Source organism: Ranitomeya imitator, chromosome 9, assembly GCF_032444005.1.
Source record: "Ranitomeya imitator isolate aRanImi1 chromosome 9, aRanImi1.pri, whole genome shotgun sequence".
Lineage (NCBI taxonomy): Eukaryota > Metazoa > Chordata > Amphibia > Anura > Dendrobatidae > Ranitomeya > Ranitomeya imitator.
Window position 1 is genome coordinate 118,185,366 of NC_091290.1, and position 11,698 is coordinate 118,197,063.

At 42.7% G+C, this 11,698-nt stretch overlaps 2 protein-coding genes across 5 annotated transcripts in view; one reads left to right on the top strand and one right to left on the bottom strand.

Annotated features, from left to right (window-relative positions):
- Window positions 1–3,836, top strand: part of CENPT (centromere protein T) — a 146,874-nt gene extending 143,038 nt beyond the window's left edge. The window contains exon 13 of one of the 2 annotated variants that reach the window (XM_069738602.1): window positions 195–449. In XM_069738602.1, the coding sequence (XP_069594703.1) occupies window positions 195–318 (124 nt within the window). In that variant the 3' untranslated portion in view covers window positions 319–449. Of the gene's footprint in view, window positions 1–194 lie in introns of both variants that reach the window. The other variant, XM_069738601.1, reaches the window with a different exon arrangement.
- Window positions 1,193–11,698, bottom strand: part of TSNAXIP1 (translin associated factor X interacting protein 1) — a 37,194-nt gene continuing 26,688 nt past the window's right edge. Inside the window, exons 10-16 of one of the 3 annotated variants that reach the window (XM_069738604.1) lie at window positions 11,473–11,603; window positions 10,392–10,520; window positions 9,809–9,967; window positions 9,359–9,468; window positions 7,460–7,583; window positions 3,340–3,443; window positions 1,193–2,727 (exon numbers count right to left, since the gene is read on the bottom strand). In XM_069738604.1, coding sequence (XP_069594705.1) covers window positions 2,523–2,727; window positions 3,340–3,443; window positions 7,460–7,583; window positions 9,359–9,468; window positions 9,809–9,967; window positions 10,392–10,520; window positions 11,473–11,603 — 962 coding nt within the window. In that variant the 3' untranslated portion in view covers window positions 1,193–2,522. Of the gene's footprint in view, window positions 2,728–3,339; window positions 3,444–7,459; window positions 7,584–9,358; window positions 9,469–9,808; window positions 9,968–10,391; window positions 10,521–11,460; window positions 11,604–11,698 lie in introns of all 3 variants that reach the window. The other 2 variants (XM_069738603.1, XM_069738605.1) reach the window with 2 other exon arrangements.

An 11,698-nucleotide genomic window follows, 5' to 3' on the forward strand; every position in this document is an offset into this window, starting at 1 on the left:
TTGTGACCCTACAATATAGGAGACCTTTCGTTCTCGGTATGAACACTTCTTCCGAGAGAACCGCACTGTATACATTCATGTACTGTACTTGGATATCCAGTCGCATGTTTCTTAGTAATGCAGGCGTTTGACTTTCATCTGTCAAGTGTTTGGTTTACATCCCGTTGACCACATTGTATGTTCTCCACCCGCAGGCAGCGTCTGGTGACCGACACCACTTCTCTCAACGTTCTCATCGAGAAACATTTACCAATGGAATGCAGAAAGCTTCTAATTCCATGTGCAAAGAGCGGAAACCAGGTGTTTCCCAAATTATAGCCTCACTTGTAAATAGCCAAAATATAGGTTACAATGTAAGTAGTTATGTGGGGTTTAAAGTGTTAAAGATCATTTTGTACAAAAATGTTATCTATTTTTTTGTGGTAAAGTAAATAAAATAGAATTCTAAATTTGATGTTTTTAAGGGATTGTCTCACCATAAATGGCTTAAATTTGTAAAAATAAGCAACTTTGCCATTTTACCTCGTAGCAAAAATCTTTTCCATTCTCAAGAACTTAAGATTTTGAATTCCATTGTGTACTGCTCATTGCCTACTTTACTAGCCACTGCTGTAAGCAATCAGCCGTGGACAGTTTCCTAGAGAGGGTCCTAAAACAATACAATGGGAGTTGGGGGGGGAAAAGATGACATATTCTAGCACTTAGGTGGTTTCCTACTTTGTGATGTTCCTTAGTGTACAGTCTGGCCACACACGCAGAAAAAATGGCTATTTCTCCCAACTTCACCATGAACATGCCCACTCCACTTAGCTGAGCGTACATGTTTAATTTCATGAGAAGAGGGACAAAAATAAACTTGTGGATCGTCATGCTGAAATCTTTCTCTAAAATGTTTTGATGGAGGACAATTGAAAGACCCCAATACACACGAGATGGTCAGGCAGATCGTCATAATCACTCTTCCCTTATACATACGGTCTCTCTGAATCCCAGCATAGATTGAATGGAAGAAAGAGAATTTTTCACTTCTTCTCTGTGCTGGGACATGTTTCCGTGATGTACATCATCTTCTATCCTACATACCTTTACATTAGAATAGACAGGACCCCCAGAAGTGATAATGCAGTAACACAATGACCCCAAAAACGCCAAGAGCACGCACTAAACGTGATTAAAGTGATGAAATAAGACGATGAGAGCATTGTCCTTTTATTAACATCCAATGTTGTCATATATAGTAGAAGAGGTATCTATTATTTCTGATGGCAAGTATTCTCGCCATGATAAACGCTGGAAGTCCAGGCGCGGACCCTGATAAAGTTTGAGTTCACTGGCATGGTTTAAAAAAAAATTAATTTGGACTCTCTTCCTCTCGTAAAAAAAAAACCCCATTAGAGTGAACGTGATCTGTGTAGATCTGTCAGGGAACTGAGATCTGACACAGCCGCCATGATTGTTGTGTGAAAATGTGCGAGTGGTGGGGTCTGACTGCTAGAATGAAGGATCGCCAGCCACTCTGCCATATAACCATTAGTACCATAGTCTTTAAAGGGTTATACCCATCTTCAAGATGCTATACCTATATGTAATAATATTAACAAATACCTACAATTAGAAATCTAGTATAGTTCTCCTGATTTACTTTGTTGCTTACCTCATGTGCAGGGCATTGCAGTAGCTTAGGTATCCATGGTTACAACCACTCATATATTGACTTATTAAATTGCTAGTGGTCGTAACCATAGATACCTAAGCTACCGCGATGCCCTGCACATCATCAGGAGAACTATACTACATTTCTAATTGGAGGGATTTGCTAATATTATTATACCTACTACATATTGGGATAGGATATTGGAGATGGGCCATCCCCTTTAAGCATTGAAAAGAGCAGCATAGTCCATTACTATCACCTAACTGCAATTGTTCAGCCCAGAGGGACTGAGGGGATTTTAGCGATCGGTGGGTTCCTGGTAGCCCACTCCTACAGCTTTAAGCTGACCATACGCATGAGATAGCCGTCGGACAAACGTTCATTCAGTAGATTGCTTTCCCTACCGACTCACTCGGTCAAGAGTTTATGTGGAAACGAAAGAAATGGGTGGTGAATTTCCAGCTATCGCGTCCTTGATGATGTTGGGGGGTCCCCACACACATCAGATGGGAAGCTGATCCCACCAGAATGAAATCTACTATGGATGGGGGTCAGCCATAAGTGCCCCCTTTCTTCTAATCTTGTGTAACCCTCTTAGCACTGAAAATACAATTTATTTTTTCCTCTAAAATAAAACGTGATTTAGCTGAATACAAAATAATGATTTGATAAATACTGTTTCATATATCTGATTTTCACCTGACTCCAGACTGCTGCATAACAACAACTCCTAGGCTCTGCCTGGTCAGCGTTTGCTGGGATTTGTAGTTCTGCAGCAGTCTGACAGCCCAGGTAGAAGGCGTCAGTCTTGCATGTGCTCTCAGATAAATAGCCCCCCAGTCTTCTCGCTCGCTCGCCGGTAACGTCTTTACTCCTGAGCTGCGGGTCCAGTTCTCCTTACATTTATTGCCTCCAAATTGTGAAGTAACTGTTTCGGAGACAGCGGCCCGGTCACTTCGAGTTGTTCCGGGCTGACTTTAAAGGCGCCGGATAGATATCTGTCTAGTGTCTCGTCATCAACGGCCGGATCCACAGACAAAAACGCCGCTTTAAGATCTTCAGGTTTACTGGGGCTAAAATGCAAAAAAAAAGGGGTTAACATGGTGAAATATTAAAGGGGCTGTTGAACGTTCTTTCTTCAAGAGCGCAAGCAGGGGCAGTAAAGCCGGCTGGATGCAGCGCTTACAAACTCATTCTACTTGCCTAGGAAACCGGCCACCACTGCAGTCTAACATGGGCGACGGGTAGTGATATCGAGTGATCCGAGTGCCTTCGGCCTGCTCACGTAATATGTTCGAATCCCCACGGCTGCATGTCTGCTCGACTGCCGCAAAACATGCATGGATTGCCTAACAAACAGGAAATCCCTGCATGTGTTGCGGCTGTCGAACAGCCAAGAGACTCCTCGAACATATTACACGTGCACGCCGAAGGCACTCGGATAACTCGATTTCCGAGCACCCTCGCTCATCACTAGCAACGAGCTGTAAACTATAGAATTAAAGACCTTCTATCAAATAGAATTAAACATCTTAATGAAAGAAACTATAGAATCAAAGTTCTTGATCGTAGAGGATTTTTAACAAGTGTTATATTGCAGACTTGCTGCTTTTTCCAAACTATTTGTATTTTTTGACTATCTGCAAACACGAGGCGACCGCTTTAATCGATTAGTAATCACTTACTTGTTTCCAAGTGTATTTCTCAGCTCTTTCAGATATTCCATTCTCTCAGCAGAAAATTGATTTCGGAGTACGCCAATAAAGTGACTAGGATTTCCCTCTTCATCCTATAAAAAAAAGTACGTTCAGTATGCAGACACTTTTTAGCTCCCGACAGACTAGATATCGTCTTTGCATTCAAGAGGGTATAACTTTTTTTGTTGTATGAGGGTTTTTTTTTTATACAGGACAAGTTGTACTTTGTAGGTGCCATTTCTCGGTACATAGAAATTTAAAATTTATGCACGGTAGTTATTTAAGTTTTGGGAAAAATGCACACTCACTGCAGTCATTCTTTATTCTTCTGTCTTGTACACTACAATCAAAATAAATTATGATCTACATATATAGTACAGATTGTGACAGTCCTAACTGTGTGTAATACATTTTATTTTGGTACTTTTGTACAAAAAAATAAAAAAAAATTGATGTATTTATAATAAATATTTATATTAACAGTTTTGGGTTTTGTATATTTTTCTTATTAATTTTATTTTTTTATTAAATCTACTGGCATCTATCTGTTATATTTAGCCTGTGTAGTAATCCTGGTGGATAATACCAGAGTATGTCCTAACTACAATGTACCCGTCACAGGGATTTCCATTAAAGGGTTATAGCCATCTCCAAGATCCAGTCCTATAATGTCGTAGGTGTAATAATAATAATATTAGCAAATACCTCCAATTAGAAATGTAGTACAGTTCTTCTTATTTGCTATGCAGCTTACCGCATGTGCAGGGCACTGCAGTAGCTTGACTATCTGTGTTTACAACTAGTGATGGGCGAACCCGTGGGTGTTCGGGTTTGGCGGAACATCTAAAAAAAAAAAGTGTGGTTCGGGTACCAGAACAGTACCCGAACCCCCTTCAGATGTATGGGGGGCCTGAACCTCCGTTGTTTGCCACGCTGTCATCTGCATGACAGGGCAGCAAACATGGGCTCTGATCGGTGGTACGATCATTCCTGCCAGTCAGAGAGCTGCAGTTCCCATGCTGTCAGATGACAGCATGAGCTAGCAGCTGTCACTGGCTGTAATGGTCTTACTGCTGATTTCAGAGCCTGTGTTTGCCACGCTGTTTGTCACGCAGTGAGCGATGCAGAAGTGACGTCACTGGGGTTCATCAGCTTTGACCTCCGGTGAACTTTCTCACTTCAGTTCGGCGCTACACACTCCAGGACCAGTTAGGCTCCTGTGTCAGTGTGTTCCAGCTAGCGGTCTCAACACTGATGTGACCACTATCCAAATCACTTAGATCGTGGTGGGACAGTATGGATTATCTTCACGTCGGACAGGAGAGGGATATGATTCTTACTTTCCAGGGGACATGGGCATCTGTGGATTAGGCGTTAAGGTGAGCATTATGGTTATTTTCTGTCTTTTACAGGTGACATGGGCTTCAAAGGATTAGGCGTAAAGATGAGTATAACTGTGCTTTTTTATTTCAAATAAAGGAGTCTAAGTGTCATTATTTCAATTAAAGGTCTTCAGTCTGGCTGTGTCTTTTTTGCAATCTAACTATGGGGTTAGCAATGTGGGGGCGTCTCGTAGACTCTTCTCGATTACTAACCTGTGGGCTTGATGTCAACGGCCATAAAACAGCTGACATCAACCCCACAACCATTAACCCACTTGCCACTGCACCAGGGTACGTGGGAAGAGTCGGACAAAGCCAGAATTGGCTCATCCAATAGATGCGCCTTTTCTGGGGTGGCTGTAAGCTGCTATTTTTAGTCTGGGGGAGGTGGGCAATATCTATGGCCCCTTACCAGTCTCAGAATACCAGCCCCCAGCTGTTTTCTATAGTTAGGCTTGGTGTCAAAAATGGGGGGATCATGCTATAAATTATTAAACTGCAGGCGTAGGCTAATAAGTACTATTCTCATTAGATGATGTCTGTGACCGGCAGTAAACTTTTTTACCGCCGGTCACAGCTGCTGGCTCACGCTGTCATCTGACAGTGTGGGAACCGCAGCTTTCTGACTGGCAGTAATGATCTTACCACCGATGAGAGCCGCCGGTGTTTCTCGCTCTGTCATGCACATGATGTTCGAAGCGCCGAAATCTAACAGTAACATAGAGTTCCTGGAGAAGTCTGTGTTTGGGGTCTGTGCATGAACACTAAGTGTTCGGTACTGACCACAAACTTTTCTGTTCAAATTCGCCCATCTCCAGTTACGACCATTCATATAGTGACAGATGGCTGTTTGTGGTCTGAACCGATATCTAAGCTCCTGTAATGCCCTCCACATAAGTAAATGACATAACAAATTAGAAGAACTATACTGCATTTCTAATTGGAGGTATTTGCTAATATTATTATTTTGCCCACTACATTTTGGGATAGGATCTTGGAGATGGGAATAACTCTTTGGTGCAATTATGAAGCTGTCTGCTTCAATTCTCACCGTGAATGCCACGATTTGCACTGATCACAGCATTTAAAGGATTTTATGACCGAAGTTCTTTTCTTTAAGCCTTTGTCCTATGCCTGACTGGAATAAGATTTCTAGAGCAAGAAACACCACAGCTCATCATGAATTAGATGAGCAGTCACGCTGTAACCGCGTCCCGTCCCAGCTCCTCTTAAGCTGGGATGAAAAGACCAAAAGTCACAACAACTTTGCGACTTTTCAAAGCAATTTACGCCAGAATTCTTTCTTTGATGAATTGGGGCAATAATATTACAAGCACATCTTAAATTATATATACTTCTTACATAGGAACACCGTTTAGGAATGGCTTTAAATCAATTGCTGACAGCGCCAGGCCGTTACAGACTAACAGTATGCAGAAAGATACAGTTAAAAATCGGTGCATAAAAGGAAAAATGGTGTGAGTCCTTCTATGACAATCCAGGTCTGTGGGTGTTCAATACTTTCTCATTAGAAGCTTTGACTTTGAACCAGTTACAGAAGTAGTAATCAGGCTCCTTGCATCTTCTCGCCCGACCACTTGCACCAGTGACCCCATTCCGTCACATCTCCTCCAGTCCCTTTCCCCGGCTGTCACATCTCACCTAGCAAAAATATTCAACCTTTCTCTCTATTCTGCTATCTTTCCCTCCTCGTTTAAGCATGCCATCATACACCCATTACTTAAAAAAAACATCCCTTGATCAAAACTCTGCCGCTAATCAGTCTACCACCCTACCCATGCCCTCCGCTCTGCTATTGACCTCAGCTTAGCATCCTCAATAATTAGAACCTCCCACTCCCGTCTCCAAGACTTTTCACGTGCTGCACCGATTCTTTGGAATGCACTACCCAGGTTTAATAAGATAAATCCCCACCATTTTAAGCGTGCCCTAAAAACGCATTTGTTCTGACTGGCCTACCGCCTCAACGCATTAACCTTACTATCCCTGTGTGGCCCATTAAAAAAAAAAACACCTTAATCAGGTTCCTCGCATCATGTTCTCATACATTTCATGCAGTTAATAGCCCTCTGTGTCTGTACTGCTACATAGTTAACTGATTCATGCAGCTTTACATGAACACCCGAGCCTTACACTATGGCCGGTCCGAATAACTAAAGCAATTGTTACCATCCACCTCTCGTGTCTCCCCTTTTCCTCATAGTTTGTAAGCTTGCGAGCAGGGCCCTCATTCCTCTTGATATCTGATTGAACTGTGATTTCTGTTATGCTGTAATGTCTATTGTCTGTACAAGTCCCCTCTATAATTTGGAAAGCGCTGCGGAATATGTTGGCGCTATATAAATAAAATTATGAGAAGCTAAAACGGAGCAGTACTTGTGCTCTAATAGTAGCTATATGATACAGGGGGCCATATAATGCCACACAGGCGTGCTTATATAATACTGCCATTCATTGAGTCAAATGTCCAGATACCAAATATTTAAAAGGGTTGTCCATCTGGGACATTTATGGGTAGATATGATCTGAGGGGGCCATGAATGCATCCGTGAAAGCATGCCAGGACTGCGTTCTCAAGACATTGGACATTTATGGGAAATCTGATCAACATATCAGATATCCTGAATGAAACAACCCCTTTAATCTACCTATGATTACATTATAGAGTTACGTAGTTATTTTATGTAATAAAAACGTAGTTTCACCTCACTGAATAAAGACTTGTAAATGATTTTTTCATCCTCCGGCTTCAGCTGGGACTCGGCAGCGTCCATCAGTTCCTGAATTTCAGCTGAAGTCTTCGATGGAAAGGCTTTTCTGAGTTGGAACCTGTGGAAATAATACAAACATGAAGTTTCCAATACGTGGCGCTAAAGTTCTAGTCCTTTTCCTTTCTGACAAGACAATTTGCATACTTAATTTCCCAGTGGAGCATGCATGGCCTATAAGTCTCCTTACTCTGACATGCCAGGCTTGTAATGAGGAAGTAGGATTTCCTGAACAGTTTAGCATTTTTTTTTTTTTCCTACATGCAGATTTTTTTGGACCATGTAGTTGCAATGTACTGAGCTGCAAATGGTCTTCATCAAAAAAGAAGGCATGGAGAACCCCAAACCTGTCTGCACTACGGTGCCTAATATATGTAAGATTTTGTAAGTTGTAGAATGAACCTAAAAGCAAGATTTTCTTTTACCACTAGGATAGGAAAATGTCTTACAGCCTGTGGAGGACTCCTTGCCACGGGCCCTGTCACTTTCTTCCTGTGGCAGTATGGAAAGGATGCAATAGTCTAAGATTGACCCTGTCTACGACGTTGATGCTTTGTGAATAGAGCAAGCGGAGAAAGCAGTCCACTTAAAGCGACTGTCAGCACAGAATGACTGTTCAGAGCAAGTACAGGAGGTTGGTGCACCCTTGGTGTGGCCAAACAGTAAAGTGCACCTTCCCACCTACTTGTTTTTTTCCCTCTATGACCATTTTTCTCTCTTCTTTCATTGCCAGCTCTGGCTTCATAGGGCTGAGAAGAGTGGAGGTAGAGGGAAAACGAGGAGCTGTATTTATAAGACTGGCCATGCCGTGAAGCCCCGAACTCCTGTGCTTGGTATGTGCTGACAGAGTCCCTTTAAAGGGAGTGTATACAGCCGTAGTTTGCCGTCAGGTGCTCAGTGCACCCTTGCCATTGTTGAGCAGTGCATCTTCCCATCTAATTGTTTTCCATCCATCTTCCTTTTCCATGACTGACAGCTGTGGCTTTCCAGGAACCAGAGAAAAGCGGAGATGAATGGCAAACAGTTAGGTGGGATGGTACACTGAATTTATTGGCTGCACCAAGGGTGCACCGAGCGCCTGTGCTTGGTCTGAACAGTCATTCTGTGTGTAGAGGCTCACTTTTAAGTATGGCTGTATTTGATTATTGGTGCGTATAGATTGACAGGACTCGGTCAATCGTCCACGTCCGTAATCTCTGATTGCTGGACACAAGCCCTGAGTACCGCCTCCTGAGATCTGTGGCTCTGCTGTTGATTAGCCAGCCTGGTGTGACAGCATAGTTGTAGTGTGATGCACGCGTAATATCCCGCCAGGCCCGCTAATCAAAAGTAGATATGTGACTTCTGGCGGGTAGGAGACAGTTCTTGGGGCTCTGATTACTGACGTGGCTGATGGGACCAGGTCCTATGAATAATTTCTTACCCCATCTAATAAGAGGCTCTGCTGTTCTACAAAACCAAGTGTGGGTTCACATCTAACGCAACAGTTTAGTCAGTTTGCAGAGAGTCCCGGTGTTTGTCACCTGATGCCTGTGTGAGAAATACACGTATAACCATTATACCTGGTTATTGTGTAGTTGTGTATAGGGCTATTTTCATGTCAAACATTTATGACCTAACCATAGTATATGTCATAAGTGACTGCTAGGTGGGACCCAACATCTAGACAGGTTCCCCCACCTCTGTGGAGAACTATCATACATACATGGCATATAACAGATGAGAATCTCCCCGTGGATATGCCATAAATGGCCGAGATACGACTATCCCTTAAAATATCAGTACAGAAGGTATGGGGGTTTTTTTTGCAGTTTTTCCATTACTTAGCTAGCATACCTGAACTGCTCCTGTGTTACTGATCCATCATTTGAGCTGTCGGCAGCAGCGAGCTCCTTCTGCAGGGGTTTATGTCCGTGAAACCAAGCATAATACAAATCTTCATCCATCTGCAAAACAGCCTTTCCATATTAGCGTGCCGATGGGAACCACCAGGAAAAGTTCAGATTTGGGGTTTTGAACTGTATCATTGACAAGATGGAGCATTTCCGGCCTCGTACACATAAGTGTATTGTGTGCTCAGATGTACGGACTTGGACTAGGTCACCTTTACATTGTGACCTCTCCGATCTCATGTAGAGGCAGACATGTCCTATCACCAGAGTATTCTCCACTTCCATGTGTGAAGGACAAGGACTCTAAGCCACTAGTGATGAGCGAATATACTCGTGTACTAACCAAGTGTCTATGGACCAAGGATGATGAAGAACAAGCCTACGTTTTACTCACTTGACCCATAAGGACTCGATAAAAAGAATGGATTTGGTCATTTCGCAGTTGAATCCGACATGTTTGATGCAAAGAATACGACCATCCAAATGACGCCTCCCCAAACTTCCTCTGTAGATAGTTTATCATAAACTCAGGCAGAGAGGATCGTCTACCCTTCTACAAGAAAGACAACGGGGAGAAACATTTTCTCATTGGTTTATAAAGTAAAAGCCCAGTCCAGCTTATAGGAATCGCATTTGCACATTTTTTTTTTCTGATTATTTCCACTACTATATATATTTTTTCTAACTTTTAACATAGGCCCATGGTGGTCTGTAAATTAAACAAAACAAAAAAGCCTTGTACTTATTGGACTCCCACCCGTCTTCTTCACTAATGCTTGTGTTTCTCTTAGCTGGAAGAGAGTTCCATAGCTCTCTCTTCCTGAAGGATCGAACATCAACACTGCGACTAATCAGTAGCCCCCGATTGGCTGCAGCAGTCATGTGAGTTTTGTCACTGTCATAATCACAGACCATAATCTATGTATCCAGTTGACGTTAACCAATGTGAATGCAATCGCACATGCTCGGTACATTACCTGCTGATCCATGGCAAATTTTTCTCTCCAAATTTCCTTTATCATCCCGTACACCTCTCTTAGGCTTAATCTTAAGTTTTTCACTGGTCGATCCTGGCGCAGATGAACGGGAATTTTATCGCTAATTCCCTAGAATCAACAATTCGAATAGCTGTATCACAAGAGCTCAAGATTTCTAGGGGCCCTTCTGAACTTCCAAATATCACAGACGTTCAGCTTTCTTATGTGTTAGATTTTAAATCAATCATTGGAAACACATCTCTGTGGCTTCTGTACGGAAAGTAAGCCAAAGCTGAAAACATCCTAAGATTCATGATGTACCATTGCCAAAGTTGTTCACGAACATACAGTCATGAAGTCATTCACCTAATTGGAAACCTCACCCTTAGGCTGAATTCAGATGGCCGTATATAGACCACAATGCCGGACTGACCACTGATCTCCTGACTCGAGTTGAGTGAATTTTTCAAAATTTGGTTCCAATTACGATCGGCGGCGAATATTGTATTTGCAAGCGAGTTATTGGGAGTAGAAAGTAACGAATATGTTTGGAATTGATTGTCAAACATAAATTCGGCACAAATAGGGCAAATTCAGATTTGGTGACCGATGCCGAACACATTCGCTCAACTCTACTCCTGACCTGAACTTACCGCTTTACAAGTACCACATATATGAGGTTGTAAATTAGGGTTAGGCGATCCACGGTTAGGCCAGGCATTGAAGTCCGTGTACTGCTGTCTGAACCCGATCTTAGAGCAGTACAACACTGTTGCCTGCCACTTAGGGAAGAATTGTAATATTACTACCATGGTTGCAAGTTTCCCGCCTAAGTAGGTTCCCGGGTTATTTGTGAATATACCATATGAATGTGTAAGGGCGCAGTCAGGTGGCCATAAAATTGAGGTGGAGATCGGAACACAGTGCATAAACTGGCTGGCTGCTCTCTCGACCAGAGCATGACCACTTCATGTATTTCTATGCAGCTGTCACTCTCGGGTCGGGAGAGCCACCAGCCAGTTCATGCAATCTCCATCCGATTAATACAGCCGTCTGACTCTTCCCTTACAGAGTTTAATACCATGCCCGGAAAGAAATCCTTCTCTTGGAGAACTTTCGTGCCCAGTTCTGTCAGTAACACATCCAAAAGCTGGTCGCTGCTCTTTCCGTCAGATAATACGGACCATCGCTGAAAGACCTCGGGAAACAGATCTGCAGAAAGGACACCAACATTTTATCAGCTGCGTAATATAGTCTTAGAAAGTTCAGTTGGAGGCAAAGTTTACCCACATTTGCAATCTTTCAAA